The 26,495-nt window shown below is 35.1% G+C and overlaps 1 protein-coding gene across 17 annotated transcripts in view; it reads left to right on the forward strand.

The window, feature by feature from the left end:
* Positions 1-26,495, forward strand: part of ADGRL3 (adhesion G protein-coupled receptor L3) — a 936,136-nt gene that overhangs the window by 612,916 nt on the left and 296,725 nt on the right. For all 17 annotated transcript variants that reach the window (XM_059887348.1, XM_059887344.1, XM_059887332.1 and 14 more), the window contains 1 exon segment: positions 1,116-1,916. In XM_059887348.1, the coding sequence (XP_059743331.1) occupies positions 1,116-1,916 (801 nt within the window).

Consider the following 26,495-nt stretch of genomic DNA (forward strand, 5'->3'; position numbering starts at 1 on the left):
CTTGCGGAGTCACTAATGTACCTCAGCACTTAGAATCCTGATATTATTTTAATTAGATATTTCTTAAGCATGTGTGGCTAGGAATCCCTGTTTTTGTGTTGGGTTTTTTTCTGTGTATTATATATCTAAACCATATAAATAGGTATTTCAAGGACCTCCTTTTGGGAAACATTGCTTTTTAGCCCCTTTGTTACAGATGAATCAGTCAAGCTTTCCTTACCACCACTCACATGATGTGCTACTGAAAAATAAAATTAATCAGACAAGTCCTGCCCATTTTCAGTCTGAAGTATGAGCAGCAAAATATTGTAGCAAGTAATCTTGTTTTTTTAATGTTCTTCTCATGTAACAGTAAAAGGTACATGTTTTTAAGTTCCAATTCTACTGTATTTAACAGGACATTTTTAACTGATTAAAATCTAGATCTTGGGTTCTTCTCTGTAACTTTTCACCTTTTCTTCTTCCCTTATTTCTTCTTTCCTTTCTTTTTCTTCCTTTCTCTTTTTCCTTCCAGTATCCATCCATCACTCATTTTTAATTGTGTGAGTTGCATGCTCTGTGTGTGCTGTAGCAGCTTTAAGGGCTTTTTTGCTATAAGATTCAGTGGCCTGTATTACAAGGTTTTTCTTTTCCCTTATTATGTTTTTAATTACTTTTGTATTTTAATTTGCTTCTTAATGACAAGTATAGAGTAGTTACTAGCATCAGAGTGAAAACAATATTTTTTAAAAACTTTCAAATAAGATATATGAAACTATCACGTGTAAATGTTTGTATTTGGTATATGTCCATAGAATACACAGACATAAGTCACATCTATATAGATAGCATATCCAAAATTATTGAAACACTCTTGCAAAGGTAAAATGCAAAAGAAAGCACAGCCACTCATGAAAAGGCCAAATTTCATCAGCAAATCAAATCAGAATGATTCTAAAGAAATGTCAAAATTAATGTGGAAAAATACTTTATGTTCTCAGAAGAATGCAGCAAAATAATTAAGTGGTGGTGGGTATTTCTTATTAGAGTTGAATTCCACTTGGTGAAAAGTAAGAATATATGACAAAATATTTAAATTAATATAATTATTATTTTGACTCTTTCCCAATTGACAGTTTTTCTTTGTCCTGGACTACTAAAAGGAGTATACCAGAGTGAACATTTGTTTGAATCTGACCACCAATCTGGGGCATGGTGCAAAGACCCTCTTCAGGCTTCTGACAAGATTTATTATATGCCCTGGACCCCATACAGAACTGATACCCTGACTGAGTACTCATCCAAGGATGACTTCATTGCTGGAAGGCCAACTACAACCTACAAGCTCCCTCACAGGGTGGATGGCACAGGATTTGTAGTGTATGATGGAGCTTTGTTCTTCAATAAAGAGCGCACCAGAAACATAGTAAAGTTTGATTTGCGGACTAGGATAAAGAGTGGAGAAGCTATCATAGCAAATGCCAATTACCATGATACCTCCCCTTACCGCTGGGGAGGCAAATCTGACATAGACTTGGCAGTGGACGAGAATGGGCTATGGGTCATCTATGCAACAGAACAAAACAATGGTAAAATTGTCATTAGTCAATTGAACCCTTACACCCTACGGATTGAAGGGACATGGGATACTGCATATGATAAAAGATCAGCTTCCAATGCATTCATGATATGTGGAATTCTGTATGTGGTCAAATCTGTCTATGAGGATGACGACAATGAGGCCACGGGAAATAAGATTGACTACATTTACAACACTGACCAAAGTAAGGACAGTTTGGTGGATGTGCCCTTTCCTAATTCATACCAGTACATAGCAGCTGTGGATTACAACCCCCGGGACAACCTTCTTTATGTGTGGAATAACTATCACGTCGTGAAATATTCTTTGGATTTTGGACCTCTGGATAGTAGATCAGGTAAGTTTGACTTTTGATGGTACTTTAAAGGGAACTATTTACAGCTTGAACTTAGTAAGTTTATTGTGTATTTTTATTAGACTTCTTTCTCCTGGTTTTTCTTCTGGCCTGTGTTTTGAAAGTTATTCATTTTCTTATTAGCTAAAAAATGTTGCTGTTAATCACTGTTAAAAAAAAAATTTATAGGCATGAGAATCCAACTCTTACTCCTCTATGCAGCTAGTCTCCAACTTTCATCCCTTCTTTGAAGGGCATTTTCATTATCAGCTAGTTAGTTTGTGTGCCTGTGTGTGTAGTGAACTATAGAAAACCTTTGCAAAAATAGAATGCTATCCCACCTAATTAATTGTGACATGCCCTACAAAGTGCCCTCTACTTGAAAATGCCAAAGGGTTGGCTTGATATAATTCTTCAGGAGCCCTATACCAATATATTCAACTCACTGAGCACATCATATATGACCACCCCTACTGGGAATATTGTCAGTTTATTCATATGTATAAGTGTACCTAATTGATATATACAGAAAAATGTTCATAACTGATACAGATAAAAGAATAGATCTCAATTGTAAAAGAAAAAACAGTACAAAACTCAGCTTAAAAAAGAAAAAAAGACATTTCAACTCCCTTTCTTTAAAAGTATCTTTTCTTCTCCAGGAAATACTGTTTACTTTTAGTATTGTTTGAAGACAGTCATCAATTGATCCATCTTTTACATTTTTAGTTGCATAACTGAGCAGATTTATCTTAGTTTAGAAGTTAAATTATTTTAGCTAGCAATTTTACTGTTCAGTTTAGTTCAGTCTCTTAGTCGTATCTGACTCTTTGCAACCCAATGGACTGCAACATACCAGGCTTCCCTGACCATCACCAACTCTCAGAGCTTGCTCAAACTCATGTCCGTTGAGTTGGTAATGGCATCCAACCATCTCATCTTCTGTCATCCCCTTCTCCTCCTGCCTTCAGTCTTTCCCAGCATCAGGGCCTTCTACTGAGAGTCAGTTCTTCACATCAGCTGCCCAAAGTACTGGAGTTTCAGCTTCAACATCAGTCCTTTCAATGACGATTCAGGACTGATTTCCTTTAGGACAGACTGGTTTGATCTCCTTGCAGTCTAAGGGACTCAAGAGTCTTCTCCAACACCACAGTTCAAAAACATCAATTCTTCAGTGCTCAGCTTTCTTTATAGTCCAACTCTCACATCCATACATGACTACTGGAAAAACCATAGCTTTGACTAGATGGACATTTGTTGGCAAAGTAATGTCTCTGCTTTTTAATATGCTGTCTATGTCGGTCATAGCTTTTCTTCCAAAGAGCAAGCTTCTTTTAATTTAATTTCATGGCTGTAGTCACCATCTCCAGTGATTTTGAAGCCCCCAAAAATAAAGTCTCTCACTGTTCTCATTTTTTCCCATTCCATTTCCCTGAATTAATGGAAACAGTGATAATATTGTTCTTCCTGATAAAATATAATGGAAAAGTAAGATATAAGTGTCTGAATTTTCATAGTGACATAGCAATTCAAAGTTCATTTTTTTAAAATTCTTACAAGTTATTATTTCTTATTTTCTGCATTGTTTTTACCATGCTTTTACTAGCATGTCATTTTGCTTTATTAACTTACTTCATTATATACTTATCATCTTATACAATTAGAGTCTAAGTGCCATATAGCTAGTAATCTTGCTTTACTTATCCTTTTATTATTTTTCATCTGACCATTATTTCTGCCTTCTTAGATCCTAGTGTACTATATAGCATAAAGATAATACTCAATAATTCTTTGCTGAGTGAATGAATGGATGAAAGCATGAATGGATGCCTTTCTATTTCTCACTATGATAGAATGTCAAATTGGGTGGCATTTTCTCTAATGCCTGAGAAGCTTCTACAAGACTGAGAGCTGTTCTTTCCATGGCCAGCATGTTGATATTATGTTGAACTGCTTTTTGTAGAAGAAAAACCCTAATAGGCAATAGTAGCAAAAGCAACTTCTCATTATTAGTCCTGAAAAATCTCCTAGACCTAGCTAACCTCTGTACAGGTAAGGTTTCTTAAACCAACACACCTTTCAGTTAAAAAGCTAAGCATCTGAAATATTCTGGGAAGACAATTCTTTCAGACCTGTGATATTCTTGAGTATTTTGCCAGTGGAAACTCTATTGTTGAGTGGTTCTTAGCCTTTTTTGACTTTTAATTGTAACCAAAGTAATTTCTAATTGCCTTAAAAGAAATGATACATAGTAACATAATCATCTTTTGGTGTTAGTGAAATAAGGGCAGTAAAATACCTTAATTTTATTTATTGGTAAAATCATGCATTATTTTTTAGACTAATGATAAGTTTAAATTAATTAGTATTCCAGATTTTAACTCAATGAACTAAAGCAAATTCTTAACTTACTTTTTGTAAATTATCCTTAAAGATGATACTATAGCCCCATGTATTTAGAGACTTGCCAAAAATATTTCTGGCATACATTAATAAAATTATATTTTTACCCCATACATGTATCCCTATGCATAATAATTCATTGTAATCATGGACACAGGAAAATTATACCACTCGCTTAATACTTTTTGTTTGTTTGCTTATAGAATTAGATTATGAGCCATCTTGCCCACTTATAATAGTTATCATATTTGTTAAAAGGATATTATTAAAGTGGCAAACACTAAGAAATGAAAAAGCTCAGCTTTTGAAACAAATCACTATCTTAATTCAGGAAATTCAGTTTTCATTCTTTTTAAATGACAGTGAAATTGCTTCTGTTTTCCAAAAAGTGAGACTTCAGCTATATTAAACTTGTATATGTAATCACAAGGAAAATGACCAATTTTCATGTATGAATGCTCAAATTAAAAAGCTAGAACTTTGGTGTGTTCCTATAGTGGAGAGGTAGAAAGAAAAAGTAGAGAATAAGAATGTGTACATTTTATGCATCAATATGAGAATTTCAACTAGCATTAATGGAAGTTAGTTGTTCACCCTATTATACAAAAACAGTTTCAACTGAGTGTTTTTCTTTAGTATAAATTACACTGACATTTTTCAAAGAAATTTCCTTTTGACTTGTTTTTATGGACATTTTTATGTGTCTGTGTATGGAAACCAACTTACTGTAAATATTTAGGGTCAAAAAAACTACTCTGTAAATTAAAATATCTGGGTATTGGAAGTTGAGACAAATATGTTCCCCTGATGTATAAAAATCCCCAGGTGAAACATCCATAGAGGTAGCATACTGCTTCTGAACATAAGTCTGGGAGCCAAAGAACTTGGGTTTTAATTCTGCCTCCAGTGCTTGTTGGATTGTGGGCCTCTTGGTCTTAGTTACCTCAACTATAAAATGTAAAAATAATAATAATAATAATACCTGTGTCCAAAGATTGAGTTTCCCTGGTGGTTCAGTCATAAAGAATTTGCCAGCAGTGCAGGAGACCTGGGTTCAATCCCTGAGTTGGGAAGATCCCCTGAAGAAGGGAATGGCTACCCATTCCAGTATTCTGGCTTGGAGAATTCCATGGACAGAATTGTCTAGCAGGCTAAAGTCCATGAAGATTATTGTTAGATTTTAATGAGATGATATATGTATAGATATAGCAAAATTAACATAAAACTACATATCAACCCTACATGGACCTTTATTATCCATGTTATCTAATTGAGGGGCTTAAGGCACTACTGCTCATATAATTTTATTAAAAATCACCAGCTACTACAATGCAGCATGAACTTCAAAGTCATGGTCCCTTCTGTGACACTAGAAGTGGAAAGTATGCTTACTGAAACAATGTGTCCAAATTCATTCATTTGATAGAAGTGATCTCAGTATCCCCATGTGCCAGGCACTCTCCAGATGTCAATCTAATTTGTAGATCTCATGATTGGATAATTACCATAGATCTGCACTCCAAAAAAAGTGCTTCTGATTTTCAGTGGTGAAATCATGTACTCTATGAAGATTTGCTAAATAATTTAAGAAATAAATCAATGAATTATAATATATACATACATATTTTATATCTTATTATTCAGAATATTATGGTAATTGGAGTAATAGTCCAATAATGTATTTTATTAAGATTATACATATGCTTCCCTTCACTGTTGGCCATGCACTCCTGTGATCTGGAAGTTATTATCTGGAAGTCACCCCAGTTATTCCCCACCCACCACACACACTTACTTCTTATCTTCATTCAGATCGTAGTGATATTTGGTAATATAAAGGAAGGTTGGTGTGGTAAGATGTGCCTAAGCACGTTACAGGACCTAGTGCATTTTCTTCTGTAAGTAATTATAGAATTACTCAATAGTTTTACAATGGCAAAGAAAATGAGCAACTATTCAATGGATTCTGTTTTCAGAACATCTCAGGTTTTTCCATTGATGAACTGCATGAATCTTTTCAGCTTAGAGAAAATGAAAAGTGTATCCATTGAATACACCTGTGTATTCAAGTGAATAAGTGTGTTTCTTTGAAAATATATTTTGTCTGCAGAATAGGTGGTTAAGTTTTGGACACCAGAATCTTAAATATTTGTAAGCATTGTCACCTGAGCTAAAAAGTAAATATGTGAATTTTTTTTTTTTTTTCTGAACCGAGGACTACCAAATCTACAATTTTCCTGAAATGTACTTTTAACTGAGCCTTTTTCCTCTCTTATAAAATATGATAAATTATGCATTCATCATTTCCTTCAATGGCTATCTTTTGTAAGACATACTTTTAAAACTTCCAAACAGTACTTAGCTATTTCACATGTTATTTGAGTGATTCTCATGTTGCCATCATGATTCTAAAATTCTACTTGATATCTTCATATGTCTGGTGTGAGGGAATCAAGTAGTTACTTTACTTGTCGTTAGTTCACTGCTGTTGAATGACTCTTACTCTTGGAGTTCTTTCTCTCAAATCATCTTGTGCTGAGTTCATAATTCATTAATAAAAAAGAGATGTGAGGTATTATCTTTTACTCTCTCATTTTGTCTCTAAACTGTTGACTAAACAATCTAAATGTTCTTTGTCAAATATACAAATATTTTCCACTATCTCAACCTGAAGAAAAAAGAAATATGTACAGGTTGATAATAAGAATATACAGAGAAGGTAAAGGCCAAAATTCCTAAAATTAGTATGTCTAACAGATCTACAACCCTATTGGTTGAGATTTAGTGAAACACACCAGGCAGTCAGTATGAACATCAGATGACAAGGACATGTAGCTGTTGTCTAGTGCCTGCTCTTCTACTTCCCAAACACAATCCAAATTTTGAAAGCCATTTTATATTATGTAAATGTAATCATTTTGTATATGCTGAAGATAGTAGAATCTAAAACAACAAAAAGCCTACACATAACACTTTAATAATGCAGATAAGGTGAACCTTCTGTCCTTACAATATGCTAATTAAGTGCATTTGTGTCTCCAGTAAAAGCTGTGGCTATGTAGTGATGAATAAGAACTTTAAACACACATGACACCTCGTTAAAATGTAATTTTCACATCATATATCTGAGCCCTTTACTTTGACAGCTGAGTAATGTGAATGCTGGGCAGAGAATCTTGAACATTTTGAAGCTGTCACGTGCTTAATAGGTAGCCGAATCTGCTTCCTGAACGGTTTATTTAAATATGTTGCATCCTAGTCACAAAATAGAGCCTGAAAGTAGTGGGATGTTAAATCAAACTTGCCCTCAGCATATAGGTTATGATTGCCTCATGGTTCCACTCGAGATATCACATTGTCTCTAAAGTTTAATTGACGTAAATCTCAGTAGCTGAGTGAACTTCACAGAAAGAAAAAACAGTCAGCTACTTGTTGCTAATTTCATCCAGGTCTTTATTTTTATGCATCAGCTGTTTGGCTGTCTGCAGAGGCGCCCCCTCTCTTTCTCTCCACTCCTGCTTCTTTGCTTTTAGTGACAGCTGCTGACGGAAGGGCATTGCTGCTGGTGAGTTGTCAGGGAGCACAGCCAAAACTTACAAATTTTGCAAAAGCTATTCTATTGCCACTTAATGTCAGCTGAATTCTCTTATGTTTGTTTTTACATTTCTTATATTTTTCTTCTTTGTCATTTTAAGGCTAAACCTTTCCAGAATGACACCCTCTGCTTTTCAGGCTCTTAATATCAAAATCTCAGTCCTCTCGGGTTTCTACAACCAAACCCAGTGTTAGCCTTTCATCCCACATAGAGGTGACCCTCTTAATAAAGGAAACAGATACAAGGGATAAAAATGTTCAAAATTTTTATTAATTTTTTTCCTACATAGTGACATCCCTGAAAAATGTATAATTATTAGAACAGTAATCAGAATTATTTCTACATGTAGCTCACAGTCATACAAGATGACTTACTTGTGAATAAGCTTCCCACTCACACCAGCTGTCTTTTCTGTAACCATTTCACTGCTCATTAGCACGTCCACCAGAGGGCAGACAGGTGGAACTGAAACAGTTTGGCTGTTGATTATTAGCACATCTTGTCAGGGATGGCAGAAGTGATTAAAATGGGATTTCTGATTATCAAGAGATTCCACTTTAGAATACTCTACTTCCATCTGTATTACCATAGGTAAGTCAGAACTGACTTTATTAGTAAAGTCTGATTTTTGCTTTATTTTTCCGTTTTTTTTTTTTTTTTTTAATTTTAACAATCAGAATAGGGTTACCAAGCAAAAATACAAATCTAAGCAGAAAAATATTTCCCCCTTAATAACTACTTTTACACCATAAAGCTACATTCTCAGATAATAATGATGAATGACCAAAAATTTAAGATACCTAAATTACAGGTATAATCTACCATGCTATATAATTTTATGGAATGAGACATGTTGTCAGATATCTCTGAAAACAAATGGATTATGTATTTTTGTTTAATAATAATTCTTCCTGATTTTCTTCATGACCTTCAGTAGTACAAATCCTTGGCCAAACTCTATGTATCCACTTACGCCAAAGAAGACACAAATTGAAATTGCCTACTGTCATGTGACTGAAGTATTCTAGCCTTAGAATTTGGATTTTAAAAACTAATTGTTAAAAAATAAAATTCTACCAAAAATATACAAATGCACGTGAAATTAGGTATTTGTTGATTTCATGGCTTAGAATTATCTCTTTGAGAAAAAATGGCACTTTATTTGTAAATGCTTTGTTCCATAAAAATACAAAATGATAAACTTTAAAAATTTTTTAAACAAACTTTTCAAAATCTATGAAAATTTTGCAATGTAGTATACATATTTGCATATTAAAAATATACTTTTATGTTTTATAGAGAAGCCCACTGAGATAAATCTGAGAGAAACAGCAATAATAGTGGGGAGCAGTTCTGAAAATTCATTCTTCATTTTGATACAAAAAAAAACAAATCCCTTAACCTGTTTGTGGAGAGGAAGCTTGAAAGTGGAATTGAAAAATATTAAGATAGAGGTGAAAAGTGAAATTCAGGCACAAAATCAAGCCTGCTATAGAAGGCCAAAGCAGCCAAACTGGGCTTAATTCGGAAGTCCAATGATTAATAGTTGTTTCTTCCCCTCTTTCTCCCTTCTTCCTCCCTTCTTTCTTTCCTTTCATTTTTCAAGACACATGTCTTTAGGTAGCTGAGGTATGCTCTGTGGTTACAGTTGTTGAACAGGCCAGGCATTGACCCTGCTCTCATGGAGTTTATAGAATAGGGAAAACTTAGAAGAAGAAACAGAAGGAGAAAGGGGGACGGTGTGTCAGAAAACAGTGTTACTGATTAGCTACTAATTTTTGAGTATTTTACTTTCTGGCCTTTTACATAGATTATCAAATTTAATCCTAACAAAAATCTTGCCAAAAAAGCATTAGCTTCATTTCCAGTTAAAGAAATTTAGGATCAGAGACAGTAAGTAACTCAAATGTCACATACATAGTCCAGAGTTGCAGTTAAAGTATTAATTGTCAGACTTTCCACTGTGTCGTGTTGCCTCCCTTGGTAATTAAAAAGAATACAGGTGCCATAGTTACAGAGCAAGGGGAAAGCAGGAAGGCAGTGTACAGATAGTACATAGAATATAAGTAAAGCAGATAAAGTGAAGTAGCAAATGCAAAGCCGAAAGGCCACATCAAACTCATTTAGAACAAGGACAAGCAAACAGCAGCTAGTGTTGCAAAGCACCTAGTGAACAGTGCCCCGTGTCTGCTTTCTGTGCAGTGGGGTAGGGCCTTCCTTTGCATCTGCTCTGCCCGAGTGCTTGGCAAGCAGTATTAGCATATGACAACGGGGCAGCTGTCAGACAAGCAGACCTTCCTCACCTTGATCTCTGGTTTCATTTGCCTGAAGGATAAAAGCAAGCAGTCTACTGCTTTCCTGTGAACTCTGCTCACCTGGCTTGAGATCTGCTGTCATAAAATTGAGGTGCACTGGTCTTGTCAGGCGGAGAAGGCAATGGCACCCCACTCCAGTACTCTTGCCTGGAAAATCCCATGGACGGAAAAGCTTGGTAGGCTGCAGTCCATGGCGTCACTCAGAGTCGGACATGACTGAGCGACTTCATTTTCACTTTTCACTTTCATGCATTGGAGAAGGAAATGGCAACCCACTCCAATGTTCTTGCCTGGAGAATCCCAGGGAAGGGGGAGCCTGGTGGGCTGCCGTCTCAGGGGTCGCACAGAGTGGACATGACTGAAGCGACTTAGCAGCAGCAGCAGCAGCAGGTCTTGTCAGGAAGAAGGTGTAGGCTGAGGAGCTACAGGTGTTTCTGCAGAGAGATTTGGAGAATTGAAGAGATCATTCCAGAACACTTCTGTTTTCTAAAAGAAGCACCTGCCATCCCTCCACATTGCACTAGGTTTCACATACATGCCTTAACACTTAAAAAAATACTGTGAAGTGCAGATGTGAAAACTAAGATTCAGAAATGTAAAGTCATCTGTCTGGAGAAACCCAGTTTGTGAACATAGATGTGAACTTTAAAGAAGCCCAGGTTTATTTAACTAAATCATGAAGCTGAGACACTTTGTATTTACAATGAAAAAATTCTAATGTACACAAATATACAGTAGAATGTGATATAATGGTGTATGGTTTTTCTGTGTGCATGTGTGCGTGTGTCTTCTTATAAATGCTTGAAGAAACAGATTTAATTATTGAAGGATTATAAGACTTAGAAACTTGCAGAAATTCTGAGCAATTTAAAAGACTTTAGAGATTTGGGGACTGGCTCTTTATTAGATTTACTTAGCATGTTAATTCCATTTTTTTAATCTAGATGTTTTGCTAGCAATACTTTAATGGTTACTATCTATGAGCAAGATTAGTAAAATGGGGAAAAATGAATAAAAGAAAGGAGGTGGTGAGGCAAGAAATGAGGGAAATAAACATTTTTATCCTAAAACTAAATGGACAAGAAATGAATGAGTTCTTTTACTTCAAGAAGAAAGTGGTGAAAAAGCATGAATTTAAAAATGTTATTTTCCAAGATTGATTTAAGAAATAACCTCAAGTGGTTAAAGATAAACTTAAAGACAAAATGTGGCATACTTATGCCTTGCTGGTTGAAATATAAATTGTTGTTAACCACTTTTGAGGGAAACTTGGCAATATCTAGTAAAGTGCATGGAGCTTCCCAGGTGACTCAAATGGTCAAGAATCTACCTGCCAATGCAGGAGACACAGGTTGGATCCCTGAGTCAGGGAGATCCCCTGAAGGAAGACATGGCAACCCACTCCAGAATTCTTGCCTGGGAAATCCTATGGACAGAGGAACCTGGTAGGCTACAGTCCATGAGGTCGCAAAAAAGTCAGATAAGACTGAGTGACTAAGCATGCATTTAGTAGAGCCCATGTCTAAGTGATACCTTATATACTAGTAAGGGGCTTCCCTGGTGGCTCAGATGGTATGGAATCTGCCTGCAATGCAGGAGACCCAGGTTTGATCCCTAGGTCATGAAGAACCCTGGAGAAGGGAATGGCAACCCATTCCAGTACTCTTGTTTGGGGAATTCCATGGAGAGGAGCTTGGAGGGCTGCAGTCCACTGGTTCGCAAAGAATCAGACTTGATTGACTGACTAACACACACAAATACTAGCAAATCCGCTTTTAGATTTGCTTCTGGAGAAACTTTCTTACTTTTGTCCTAAGAGAGCAAGGTTTGTGTGTGGTTGCCCAAGTGAATAATAAGCAGCTAGAATAGGAGATATGAATGTGACACCTATCTTCACTGGCACCAAAAATTATAAAAGCCCTGGTCAGTGTTGAAAAGTGAAAGTGTTAGTAGTTCAGTCAACTCTTTGCAACCCCATCCTATAATCCCCCAGGCTCCTCTGTCCATGAAATTCTCCAGGCAAGAATACTGGAGTAGGTATAACAGTTCCCTTCTCCTTGGATCTTCTCAAACCAGGGCTCGAACCCAGGTCTCCTGCATTGCAGGCAGATTATTTACCATCTGAGTCACCAGGTCAGTGTTGAAGGTAGAGGGAAGCATTATGTGATCAGTTATCTTAGAAAGAAATATACCAAGTCAAGTACTGGTACCCATGGAATGATAAATAAGAAAAAATCTTATCCTGAGATTTACCCTTTCTAGTAATAGCATCCATCTGGTTTCACGCTGGCTATAATAACTCAAAGAAGCCAGAATTACAGTTTCCCAGGCACCAACAGCCTTTAACTTCTGTAACTCTTTCTCAGAAATCATTGCACTGTTAGTGAAAGAAGCCCTCTCTTGTCAGAAAAGGAAATTTTACTCTGAAATTTTAATTGAGTGTGACTTATTATAGTAACTCATGTGTTTCAGCCACTGTGCATGTTAAACAATTTTTAAGATTTAATTGCTCTAAAATTTGTTTTATATCACCTTCACTGAATTTTCCCCTGAGTTTGAATAGATTAACCTGCTATACATTCTAGTCTGCCATATATTCTGTATTCTTATAACAGCTTTTAGTATAATGATAATTTTAAGCTGTCAGGATCATGGCAAAATACTTCAGGGGCTGAACAAGATGACTGAGTTGGTTGATCATATTCGAGTTAAGAATTTGCAATGCCATGACATCAGCTCAAGAGCCCAGTTTTTGAAAGCATGGAAAATATAAAATTTTCTAAACCGAATAGGGAACTAGAGGATTTACATGTGAATGAAAGTTGAGGTTTTAATTCTCTGAGTTACAATAGAAAAAGCTGAGTTAGTCAGAAGAGATTTGTGCCATAAAAATATTGTATTTCAGGACAGAATATCACATAAGGAATTTAAAAAATAATTATCTAGTAGAGTTGAAAGGTATATTGGGTTAGATTCTAAAATCATCTATTTAAGTAAAATTAAATATTACCAAACCTATTTTTGAACCTCCTGTAGTAGTTTATAAAATATAATGAGATTTTAAAAAATATATATCCCTAGAGTACAGAGATAACATTATATGTTATAGTGTAATGTATATTGTACATAATAAATTGTACCTTTACAAAGTATACTTTTACAGTAATTTAATTACATAACAGAACTGCATGAGTTCATGTAAATTGAGTGTAATATCTGTGATACAATTCCTTTGTATTAAAAAAAGAGTTCCATAGTTACTCCTGTGTAAATCATTTACATGAGAACTTTTTCCCCAAACATATATTGATTTGTACTTTCCCATTAAACTTATATGGAAGTATTAGAACACTTATTAAGTGCCTAAATGATACAACTACAAAAGTATTGTGGTATAAGAATATTTAATGATATGAGAAATGTTCATTATATATTGCTAATTCTTTTTAAAGCAGGTTTAAATGATTTAGAATTTAGGTCATTATACATTTTTCTACTTTCATTTGTGTTTGAAAAATTTTACACAAAGCTTTTAAAAATGCTTTATGTGGAATAAATCTACTCATTATATCTAGTACAGTTATTGACAAGCATAGAATCCAAAGGTTTAATGGTAGCTAATTCTTTTTTATTGGCCTTGCCATGAGACATGTAGGATCTTCCTCCACCAGGGATCCTACCCACCTACCCTTGTTGGGAGTGCAAAGTCTTAACCACTTAATTTCTTATGGGTTCAGATTTGAGCTTATCTGGGATTCTTCAGATTTCTTTAGTGAATATGTGCGGTCTTCAAAATATATGAAACACATTTCTTAAAATTAATATTCCGCATTACTGGCGTATAATAATCTTTAGAATTCTATGATGAGATATTAAAAGGCCTTCTAGTTCTGTTCAGGACAATTGCCCAACTGACTGATTCTCACCCACGTGTGACTAGGACACACAAACCAGAATGTGCCAAAATATTCTTGAGAGAATGAAACTGAAGGAGGGGAGCCTTACTCTATTTCTAGCTTTTTTTTTTCTTTGCTGTAGAAGAAACTTTGTAGTTCTTAAAAGTATTGGGTATTCCTAGAAGCTTTACCTCTACCCCTGATTACTGAGACATTATTTGGTTTAGTGGTACTTTCTGTCAATTTTGACTTTTAAACTTTTTTAACCATCAGTTTTCACCAGTTGTTTATAAAGGTTAAAATTGAAAAGGAAAAAAAAAAAAGAGAACCATGTATTTAAATGTATTGAATAAAAGAGTCAACCTTCCTAATCAGAGATGCAACTTAAATATTTTACTTTTAGCTTTGACAGTAAGGCAGGTTAATTTGCTCATCTATGACATTCAGTATTATTATGTATACAACTGTCCCCTTTTTGTGGGCCCCCCTAGATGACTCAGCAGTAAAGAATCTGCCTGCCAGTGCAGGAGACGCAGATTCAATCCCTGGGTTGGGAAGATGCCCTGGAGAAGGAAGTGGCAACTCACTCCAGTATTCTTCCTTGGGAACTCCCATGGACAGAAGAGCGTGGCGGGCTATAGTCCAATGGGTCACAAAAGAATTGGACACAATTTAGCAAGTAAACAAGAACAACATGCTTATATTTTCTAAGAAGTAGAAAATAAATATGTTTATTGAATAGCGACTGTTCAGTTCAGTTCAGTTGCTTGGTCATGTCCAACTCTTTGTGACCCCATGGACTGCAGCTTACCAGGCCTCTCTGTCCATCACCAACTCCCGGAGTTTTCTCAAACTCATACCCGTTGAATCAGTGTTGCCATCCAACCATCTCATCCTCTGTCGTCCCCTTTTCCTCCACCTTCAATCTTTCCCAGCATCAGGGTATTTTCAAATGAGTCAGCTCTTTGCAAGAGGTGGCCAAAGTATTAGAGTTTCAGCTTCAGCATCAGTCCTTCCATGAATATTCAGGACTGATTTCCTTTAGGATGGACTGGTTGGATCTCCTTACAGTCCAAGGGACTCTTAAGAGTCTTCTCCAACACCACAGTTCCATTAAAATAAGATATCCAAGACATACTTTAGATGACTGAGAAGCACTAACGGTTGTTATCTTTGTGTAATTATATTAAAAACTGTTGACAAAACTGTTAGAATATTTTGCTGCAGTTTTATGTAATTATTTTGGGAGACAAATAATTTTGTTCTAGTGATCAGTGAGTTTAAACACTCTGATGAATTAAAGCCTCTTTTTATATTTCTTTGTATAATAAAACTTCAGTATTTGCAAGTAGGTTATAGGCAAGAGATTGCTAAGTTATATAGCATAATGGATCTCAAAACATAGTCCAACAGAAATTTTTTAAAATGCAAGTTCTCAGGTTTCACCCCAAATTAAATCAGAAACTCTGGGGGTGAACTCAGTAATCTATTTTTAATAGGCAGCTAAATTTGAGAATTACTATATAGGCCATAATCCCTCAATTATATAAGCTAGGGTAGTATATACTACAAAGTACAATAAAAATATTACACTACATTTTTTATTTTTTTGCTTTCTAAATTTCTGATTGCCTTTAAGTGTTTCCCAATCCCCTGTCTGAAAGAAGCTATATAAATCACTAAGGGAACACGTTAAAATGCAGATTTCCTATCTCTCTCAAATCACAGCCCTAAGATGTTGATTCAGCGTCAAGTGAGACCTGGGGACAGTATTTTTAAAAAGTGATTCTGGATTTGAAAAAATATATCACTGCTTTAGATTCCCTAAGGTATAAATAAAATTTGTATCTTAGCAGGAATGTTATTTTAATGCATTAAGAATCTGTGGAGCGATATATACTATCTACCTTCTCTCTGAGTTAAGGCTGTTCTGGCAGTGAAATGCATCACTTTTTTTTTTATTAAATGACCCTGTTTTGTGTCCTCATAGAATTACTACCTGTGTGGTTGACAGAAAAGAACAGTAGCCTAATACAGGATTGACACGTCCCCTCACAGGCTTGTTCTGGCAAAGCAAGGTGCCATTCATCTTCACCTTGGGTAGCTGGAATAAATTAACACACTGAGAAGAGCAATGAGACACTTTGTAGTCATGCAGGGCCTTAGGAACACTCATGGTATAATCATGTGTTGGCAAACAAACACCAAAGGTAAGAAAAGGGGCAGGAAAACAAGTAAGGCCTTTCCCTATAGTTGAAAGAATGTATAGTATAATCCTATGAGCAATACCTCAAACTTCCAAATTTTAATTTAAGGCTAAGTTATATTTCATACTCAAAGGTAATGTTAGCTAGAATTCTGAATTTTTCATTAATGTTCATAATTTTCCAAGTATATTAACACATAGTCAGGAATACGTGATATGTCCTTCTGCTAACTTTCATAAATATGGACAGATGATGAGATGTTTTGAAATGCTATTTTGCTCTCTGAGTCTGATCACCCTTTATGACTATTTCTTCTGGCTATTCAAGGCAGGCATGAATGGCACTCAGCTTTGGCAGCTGAGATCTGAGTGGAATCAGAAAATGTGCCCATGCTGAATCAAACTGATGTGTAAACTTTCTTTTGTCCAGCCCCCTGCTGCTCTCCATTTTTTCTTTTTTAAGATAGAAACATCTGGTGGCTTTGACTCAATAAGGATGTAAAATTTAAAAGCACATTTTCAAATATGAACCTGTTGAATAAATATGCTAACTCACTTAAAAGGCACTCAAAATTTTATATCATTTTAATTTTTAAATTAAAATTGTGCTTGGAAGTGCTGTGCCACTAAACAAAGTAACTATTTTTAAGAAAAAACTTTTCTTTATGTTAAATTCTCCCTTCATTTTTAAAAATATATCTATTATTAGAGTTATCCCTAGAAATGTTTGCCTTAGTAACTAGGTTGAGTAGTAGTTGTTTATTCTGAAGATATTTTTGTTCACTTTCCTCTAATTCTTTAAATTTTATACTGTCTCTTCCCCCAATTTAAAGCTGAAAATGCAGTCATTCATTCTTCTTGCACTGAAGTTCGATTTATTTGTTCTGAATGTACTCTATTCTGATTAGGATGAAAGGTAATTCTGCTATTTTTCCTCTTTAAAATAATATGAAATAGTAAAGTAATAAAATAATATGAAGCTTCACACAAGCCTTTGGGATTTTTTGCATTCTTAAACTGTAGGAAAAAGGAAAATCTAAGAGATGGAATATCTAAAAATCATGTTTCACTAATAGCCATCATGATTACCTATTTTAGATTCTAAGTATATCCTCTTTGAGATAATTCAGAGGCTTTTTAGATTTCTTTAATTATTTTACATAATAAGGCTAAAATTTTTATGTAATTCAATCTGTTAACAAATAGTTATTGAATTCTTATGCCCAGCTCTGTACTCAAGATTCTTAAATTAATTAGAATGAATATGTGATAGAATTGATCCTTTTAAATTTCAAAGCAATTCATTTAAGTGTTAAAGTGGACTGATTATACTGCTTGAAATGGGATGAGGACACAGTTATCATTTTGCAGAGTATCGATGGGTACTGTAAGCAGAGGATGTAACACTGGCTGCATCCTAAATATATGAGCTCCCTGATATTTTGATATGCTAAGGTTTTACCAGATTCATTTATTTTTCCATTAATGAGAAGGAATAATATTCACTGATTCAGTCTGTAGTACTTGGCCATTATATGCTGAGCTGTATAAACAATGAGCAACTGTATCATTGTTTATATTACATGATTTTGTTTATTCATTAAAAAATTTTATGACAGCAGTATGGCTTGGCAGCATGCTTATGGTAATGAAGAAGTTAATTAGTAATGTTGAGCAGAATTTCAAGAGATGACTTTTAGTAAGTAATACTGAAAATATTATAGTAGTCATCCACAGATAAACACAAGCTTTAGACAAATGGGAAACATGGTCAGATTACAAAAATCATATTAGAATCCTTTCGCTTTAAGTTTCCACAGAATAGTACAGATAAACATACTCACCCACATACCATAATTTCCCTGGGGTTTTTTTTTTCCCTAACAGTAAACTAAAGTAAGCAATCATCTTTAAATAATAAATTCACTCTGATAGAAGACGATGACTCTGCCAGTAAAAGAAGCAGACGGCTTACCAAAAATTCTGGAATTGCATGAGCTTTCCAGTCCAGAAATATTGATAGACATAGTCTGAGTGTGTTAGTCTGCTTCATTTTAGAGCCAAAGAAGTCTTAATTCAAGCACTAGGAAATCCATAATTGGAAAGAATCCCACAGTCACTGCTGATATTTTCCTCTAATTATAAGTGACTTTGTGTGTCATAAGTCCACTTAAGAACTCTGGATTCTGATAAGAAAAGTATTCTCAGTCTCCATTTACTAGATCTGGTGTTATCAGAAATTCACTTCTGCTGGCTATGCATTAGAGTGCCATGTAGTATTTGATACAATGATATGAAAATGCTTATATTGGTGTATTTTAATGCAGCGTCAATTTTTGCCTGAAGGCTAAACAGAGGTTAAACTTACATTTCTTGATATTTGTAATTTAGTGGATGCTATGACTCATTCAGGAATTCATTGTGATTGTGGCAGGTGACGTTACTTTATTCTTGTGTCATGTCACCATCACCAGTAACTCCATATCTGGGCCAAGCCCACTGGATTAAATATGGATTCAATTCTCATAGACCTGAAGAGGTTACTTTTAATGAGGAAAAAAGGTATTTTTTTTCTTGTTTATAAATATCATAGATGTGTGTGTGTGTGTGTGTGTGTGTGTGTGTGTCTCATCTGAGTGGGAAGTGCCAAAGTTATTAAAGCCAAGAGATGTTAGAAGCTTGGTGATATGAGATATTTTGAAAAGAGATACTGCCAGGAAATTGTACATAAAACCTCTCAAGATTTTTTAGTTGGATGGGTTATGAGCACACTCAAAATATCAGATTTTATTTATTCAACATTTCATGAGTATTTACTATGTGCAAAATACTTGGCAGAAATGGCTAGAAAAGGAGAGAAGAGAAAGAGATTATTGATAAATAAATAGAATGGTTTAGGAGAGAAATCAGAGGTGCCTTCAAAGACCTGAAGTCTGTGGATGAGAAGATATTCATACTTCATTCTTCCTACAGTGAGCACGAGCAAGTAGTTAGAAACCATAGGGTGAAGACAGATCACATTATGTTGTAAAATATAACTTAAAATTTAAAAAATTAGTCAATTATAATTTTGAAGTCCTTTCCTCCTTCCTAAATTTTGGTAATTTCTAAAATGATGCAGAATTGGAAAAAGTTAGCTTCAGCAACCCTGCAACCTGACAGCTTTCATGCGAACTAGGTGGCAGTGTTTTTAAGGTCTAAACAAATTTCAGAAATATTGTCAACTCCAAATATGGAAACAAAGTTTATTCTAATAATGGTTTGGAAAGTAACTGAGTACATGCCATGTGAGGGCATGACTGCCTACTAACTGATAATATAGCTGGTAACCAGAGGTGGTAAGGTCCTTGTTCCAGCAGTGGTTCTGCCAGAGATTATCTGAATATATTCAAATAATTTTCTTAGCCTCTGTTTTTCTATAACCAAATAAAATCTCATCAGTACAGTGCTATTACTAAGATTTCTTATAGTAACAGATCCTACTGTGGCAATTTGTCCTTGGATTATTCTTATTGGATTTACTGAAACCTCTCTTGGTAACATTAATATAATGTAACATTTTCAAAGTAAAACCATGGTTATGAATAAAGAGGAGCTTTTGGAATGGTGTTTTTAAAAATTATTTCCTTAAAAGGGAATTGTTTTTTTTTCTCCCCCTTGGTATTCTAAGCCTACAATATTTTTAGGTTATCCAAAAATAATCCAGAAAAATAAATGTTAGCACATCCACTTGAAGGCTATATTCCTTAGATAATTGTATGTATACTAGCTGCAGTATCACAGCTTCATCTATAGAATGTTAGTGCTGTGTCTCCACTGATGCATATCTACATTTATGCTACTAGAAAGCTATTTAAGGTTGATTTGACTGTTTTCAAAATGGCCAATTTCCCCCTATTAGGCACATGTAAGGTTAAGGTTGTGATTAGTAAGCAGTCAATTTTTGGCATTCAGTAAGTTCTCTTATTCATAATTAAGTTCACTTACTCATCTTCATACAGAGAAAGAACAGGAAGAACATTCATAAAATGATGATATAATACTCAAAAATGAAAAAGGCATGAATGACTCTGGGAGAAGGAGAGATATGAGATATTTGGTGAGATACTCATTCCTTAGTTGCTTTTACCCAACAAAGTATTTTATTTCTCATAGTTTTATATATATTTTATTTTTTAACCAATAACCTATCCAAAAGGGTATTATATTAAGTAGTATAAAGACTGGATTTTTAAAAATTGCAGTTCTTGCTCACAGATGAGCTTATAAACTAACAATATATTTTTACCCTAAATAAGTTCTTGGTCCGGTTCAGTTCAGTTCAGTTCAGCCACTCAGTCATGTATGACTCTGTGACCCAACAGACTGCAGCATACCAGGCCTCCCTGTCCATCACCAACTCCCAGAGTTTACTCAAACTCGTGTCCATGTGTCAGTGATGCCATTCAACCATCTCATCCTCTGTCATCCCCTTCTCCTCCTACCTTCAATCTTTCCCAGCATCAGGGTCTTTTCAAATGAGTTAGCTCTAAGCATCAGGTGGCCAAAGTATTGAAGTTTCAGCTTCAATATCAGTCCTTCCAATAAACAGTCAGAATTGATCACCTTTAGGATGGACTGGTTGGATCTCCTTGCATTCAGAGGGGCTCTCAAGAGTCTTATCCAATACCCAATTCAAAAGCATCAATTCTTCATTGCTCAACTTTCTTTAGAGTCCAACTCTCACATCCATACATTACTACTGGATAAAACATAGCCTTGACTATCTGGACTTTTGTTGGCAAAGCTATGTCTCTGCTTTTTAATATGCTGTATAGGTTGGTCATAACTTTCCTTCCAAGGAGTGAGTGCTTTTAATTTAATGGCTGCCGTCACAATCTGCAGTGATTTTGGAGCTCCCAAAAATAAAGCCAGACACTGTTTCCCCATCTATTTGCTATGAAGTGATGGGACTGGATGCCATGATCTTAGTTTTCTGAATGTTGAGCTTTAAGCCAACTTTTTCACACTCCTCTTTTACTTTCATCAAGAGGCTCTTAGTTCTTATTTATTTTCTGCCATAAGGGTGATGTCATCTGCATACCTGAGGTTACTGATATTTCTCCCAGCAAACTTGATTCCAGCTTGTGTTTCATCTAGCCCACTGTTTCCCATGATGTCCTTTGATTGCAAGTCAAATAAGCAGGGTGACAATATACAACCTTGACATACTCCTTTTCCTATTTGGAAACAATCTGTTGTTCCTTGTCCAATTCTAACTGTTGCTTCTTCACCTGCATACAGATTTCTCAAGAGGCAGATAAGGTGGCCTGGTATACCCATCCCTTCAAGAGTTTCCCACAGTTTATTGTGATATACACAGTCAAAGGCTTTGGCATAGTCAATAAAGCAGAGATAGATGTTTTTTCTGGAACTCTTGCTTTTTCGATGATCCAGCAGATGTTGGCAATTTGATCTCTGGTTCCTCTGCCTTTTCTAAATACAGCTTGAACATCTGGAAGTTCGTGGTTCACATATTGCTGAAGCCTGTCTTGGAGAATTTTGAGCATTACTTTGCTAGCGTGTGAGATGAGTGCAATTGTGTGGTAGTTTGAGCATTCTTTGGCATTGCCTTTCTTTGGGATTGGAATGAAAACTGACCTTTTCCAGTCCTGTGGCCATTGCTGAATTTTCCAAATGTGCTGGCATATTGAGTGCAGCACTTTCACAGCATCATCTTTTAGGATTTGAGACAGCTCAACGGGAATTCCATCACTTCCACTCAGTTCAGTTCAGTTGCTCAGTCATGTCCGACTCTTTGTGACCCCATGAATCGCAGCACACCAGGCCTCCTTGTCCATCACCAACTCCCTGAGTTTACCCAAACTCATGTCCATCGAGTCAGTGATGCCATGCAGCCATCTCATCCTCTGTCGTCCCCTTTTCCTCCTGTTCCCAATCCCTCCCAGCATCAGAGTCTTTTCCAATGAGTCAACTCTTCGCATGAGGTGGCCAAAATATTGGAGTTTCAGCTTCAGCATCAGTCCTTCCAATGAATACCCAGGACTAATCTCCTTTAGGATGGACTGGTTGGATCTCCTTGCAATCCAAGGGACTCTCAAGAGTCTTCTCCAACACCACAGTTCAAAAGCATCAATTCTTTGGTGCTTACCTTTCTTCACAGTCCAACTCTCACATCTGTACATGACCACTGGAAAAACCTTCCACTTCCACTAGTTTTATCCAGAAAATATTCTAAAGCTTGCCCATTATTTTTTCATGTATTTTTTGTAATATAATTTCTTAATTGATGCTTTTATTGAGAGTCATTCAGCTATCTGAATAAAACAGGCAGTGGTTTAGTAGCTAAGTCGTATCCAGCTCTTGGGACCCCATAGACTGCAGCCCACCAGACTCTTCTGTTCAGGAGACTTCCTGGGCAAAAATACTGAAGTGGGTTGCCGTTTACTTCTCCAGGAGATCTACTAGACCCAAGGATAGATCCCTGGTCTCCTGTTATGCAACCATATTCTTTACCGACTGAGCCACCATGTGGTATCCCCCAAATACCCTTTATATTGTGACTGTGATAAGCCTTACATCCGAAATAGTCCTGTTATTGATAAAAGCAAATGCTTTATATTTAAGAATTTTCACTTTAAATATGAATAACAAAAATTAGATTTTTGTGAAGTCTTATCCTGATTACTTGAGTTTCTTTAGTATTAAAAAAGGAAAAAACAAAATTTGTCTTACAAAGTGATGCTAATTCTTTTGGCATTCACCAGTATACAAATGATAAAGAAAAATCAAGAATATAAATTAATTAATTACAAAATGCATTAAGTTTTCTTAATTTCTCATACTAAATATGCCCTGGGAGGTTGCTGGGGCATGTGACACTCCTCTGTCCATGGGGATTCTCCAGGCAATAATATTGGAATAGGTTGCTATGCCCTCCTCTAGGGGATCTTCCCAAGATTTCAAATCCAGGTTTCCCACTTTGCTGGCAGATTCTTTACCATCTGACCCACCAGAGAAGCCCCCTTAAAAAATATTGTTTTCTTAATTTCCCATACTAGATATGCCCTGTGAGGTTGCTATAAGAAAGGAAATTGCTGTAATATCTTATAAATGTCAAAATTTGTAAATAATTGACTAACTTCACAATGGAAGGTATCATTTCTTTGATTGATATGTCATATAAGATTTAAAACCAAAAATAACATAATGGATTTTTAAAAGTATAGAGCTATATAGGGCTTCCCTTTTGACTTAGATGATAAAAAATCTGCCTGCATTGCAAGAAACCTGGGTTTGATCCCTGGGTAAGGGAGATTCCCTGAAGAAGGGAATGGCCACCAATCCAGTATTCTTGCCTGGAGAATTCCATGGGCAAAGGAGCCTGGCAAGCTCTTGGGTCACAAAGATTGGGACACGACTGAGAGCTAACACATTTCACTTTTTCATAGGACCATATAAGACTGAATTGGGATTAAATAATATTTTGCTACTGTGTTCTTTGAAAATCTTATTGTATGTGCCTTCAATATTATAAAGTAACATCATAAAAAGTGTTTGACAGATTTCAGTATTAGCTTAAGCTTGTGAAAGAAGAAAACAATCCAGTGAAATTTAATATCGAAAACAAACCCATTCCAAATAATTCTGTTTTTCTTGAAGTTTATCATTCATTGAAAGTTTGCCAGAACTCCTTGTATGTTATATTCCTTATTTTTTTTTTACTAAGGCCCTACCTTACTTAAAAAAGATTTTGTTATTTTTTTAAAGAATTTAATAAATTATATACTTTATATTATATAAATTTATAATTTATAAATATAAATTATTTATATATTTATATAAATATATAAATTATATACAAATTCACCACTTTAGTATGGGTTTCTGTAAATTTTATAAAATGTTGTTTTAAATTCACTACTATAATCAAGATATAGAATTGTTATTGTTCAGTCGCTATATAATGTCCTACTCTTTGCAACCCCATAGACTATATATAGCATGCCAGGCTTCCCTGAGTTTGCTCAAACTCATGTCCATTGAGTCAGTATGCCATCCAATCATCTTATCCTCTGTCATCCCCTTCTCTTCCTGCCTTCAGTCTTCCCCAGGATCAGGATCTTTTCCAATGAGTTGGCTCTTTGCATCAGGTGGCCAAAATATTGGAGCTTCAGCTTCAGTCTTTCCAGTGAATATTCAGGGTTGATTTCCTTTAGGATTCATTGGTTTGATCTCGTTGCAGTCGAAGGGACTCTCAGGAGTTTACTCCAGCAACACAGTTCAAAAACATTAATTCTTTAGCATTCAACTCTCTTTATGGTTCAACTCTCACATCCATACATAACACTGGAAAAACCATAGCTTTGACCATACGGACCTTTGTCAGCAAAATGATGTCTCTTCTTTTTAAAATGCTGCTAGCTTTTTCATAGCTTTCCTTCTAAGGAGCAAGCATCTTTTAATTTCATGGCTGCAGTCACCATCCACAGTGTTTAAAATCTATTCTGTTCCCATTGTTTCCCCATCTGTTTGCCATGAAGTGACAGGACCAGATGCCATTATCTTTATTTTTTGAATGTTGAGTTTTAAGCCAGATTTTTCACTCTCCTCTTTCACCTTCATCAGGAGGCTCTTTAGTACATAGAGTTAGGAGCACATAAATAAAAACTGAAAAGGACTAAGAAAAAAAAATAAAAAATACAGTGAAGAAGGTAATGTCCAACAGATGTAAAGAAGAGTCTTTTGGACTCTGTGGGAGAGGTGAGGGTGCGATGATTTGAGAGAATAGTATTGAAACATGTATATTATCATATGTGGAATAGATCACTAGTCCAGGTTCAATGCATGAGACAAGGTGCTCTGGGCTGGTGCACTGGGGTGACCCTGAGGGATGAGATGGGAAGGGAGGTGGGAGGGGGTTCAGGATGGGGAATTCATGTACACCCATGGCTGATTCATGTGAATGTTTGGCAAAAACCACTACAATATTATAAAGTAATTAGTCTCCAATTAAATAAATTTAAAAAAAGAAAGTAATGTCTAAAAAGACATATTACATAATCTAATATCTGGCCACAAATTTGACTGTAAAGATCTTTTCCAATTGATGAGAATATCATAAAAATATTATTTGTGTATGTTTATGTAACTGAATTATCAAATATTGCATTCAAAAATCATTAAATGTTTTTATATGTATTATATATATTATATTATGTATTTAATATATATATTCCATTTCTGAGAATGGATTCCAATGTCAAGAACTGATTCCATTGTTTCAGTGCAATAATTTTTTCCTTATATGAAGTCAATTTCTTTTACCAGTTTAAAAGATGTGTTCTACTTCCCTTTGGAGCAAGATGTACAGATTCAACTTCCCTTTAAAAATAATGTTCATCACAAATGTAATAATTGCTTATTTTCAGTCTTCTTCTCCAGTCTGAACATCCTTAGTGTTCATTCATGTATCATCATAACAATGTTCTTAAGACTCCTTTTCACCTTTTCTCTTTCTGTTCTCAAAACTGGGCACCACATAGAGATATAATGAGACCACCAATATACAGGTGGTTTGACTATCATCAATGGTTCACCACTAAAATTTATTGAGCTTTTCCAATGAACTGTGAAGTTGCATTTTTTTTTCCTTTTTATATATAAAGAAACTGGAATTTACAAAAATTGAACTGTATCTCTGTGATCATATAACTCAGCTTAAGAACTGAGATTTCAATCTACATTTAACTTTGTGGAGAATACTAAATCATTATAATTCAGACTGAGTAATCAGAATTTAAGCATCTGTATTGTTCCATTGATTCATGACGAATTTATGGTTAAGAAACCAAGTACTATAAAACTTCCCAATATATGATTTCTTTATTTGAAATATAAGAGTATGTCTCCTCAATCCTATATATACATGTACAATCCACATTTTAAAACAAATTCAGAATAATTATGAGATCTTAAATGAAGGAATTCTTTAAAAACTTAAGTAGAGAATAGGAAATACTTTACTAAATTTTCACCTTGGATTCAGAATATTAGAAATTTATATATTTATGGCATGAACACATGTGTTAAAGCAGTGGTATTTATCTTGACTGTGTTTTTAGTTTTTCCTCAAAATATTTTTGTTAAAATATATCTTAAATTTTA

Source organism: Bos taurus, chromosome 6 (genome assembly GCF_002263795.3).
Source record: "Bos taurus isolate L1 Dominette 01449 registration number 42190680 breed Hereford chromosome 6, ARS-UCD2.0, whole genome shotgun sequence".
Classification (NCBI taxonomy): Eukaryota; Metazoa; Chordata; class Mammalia; order Artiodactyla; family Bovidae; genus Bos; species Bos taurus.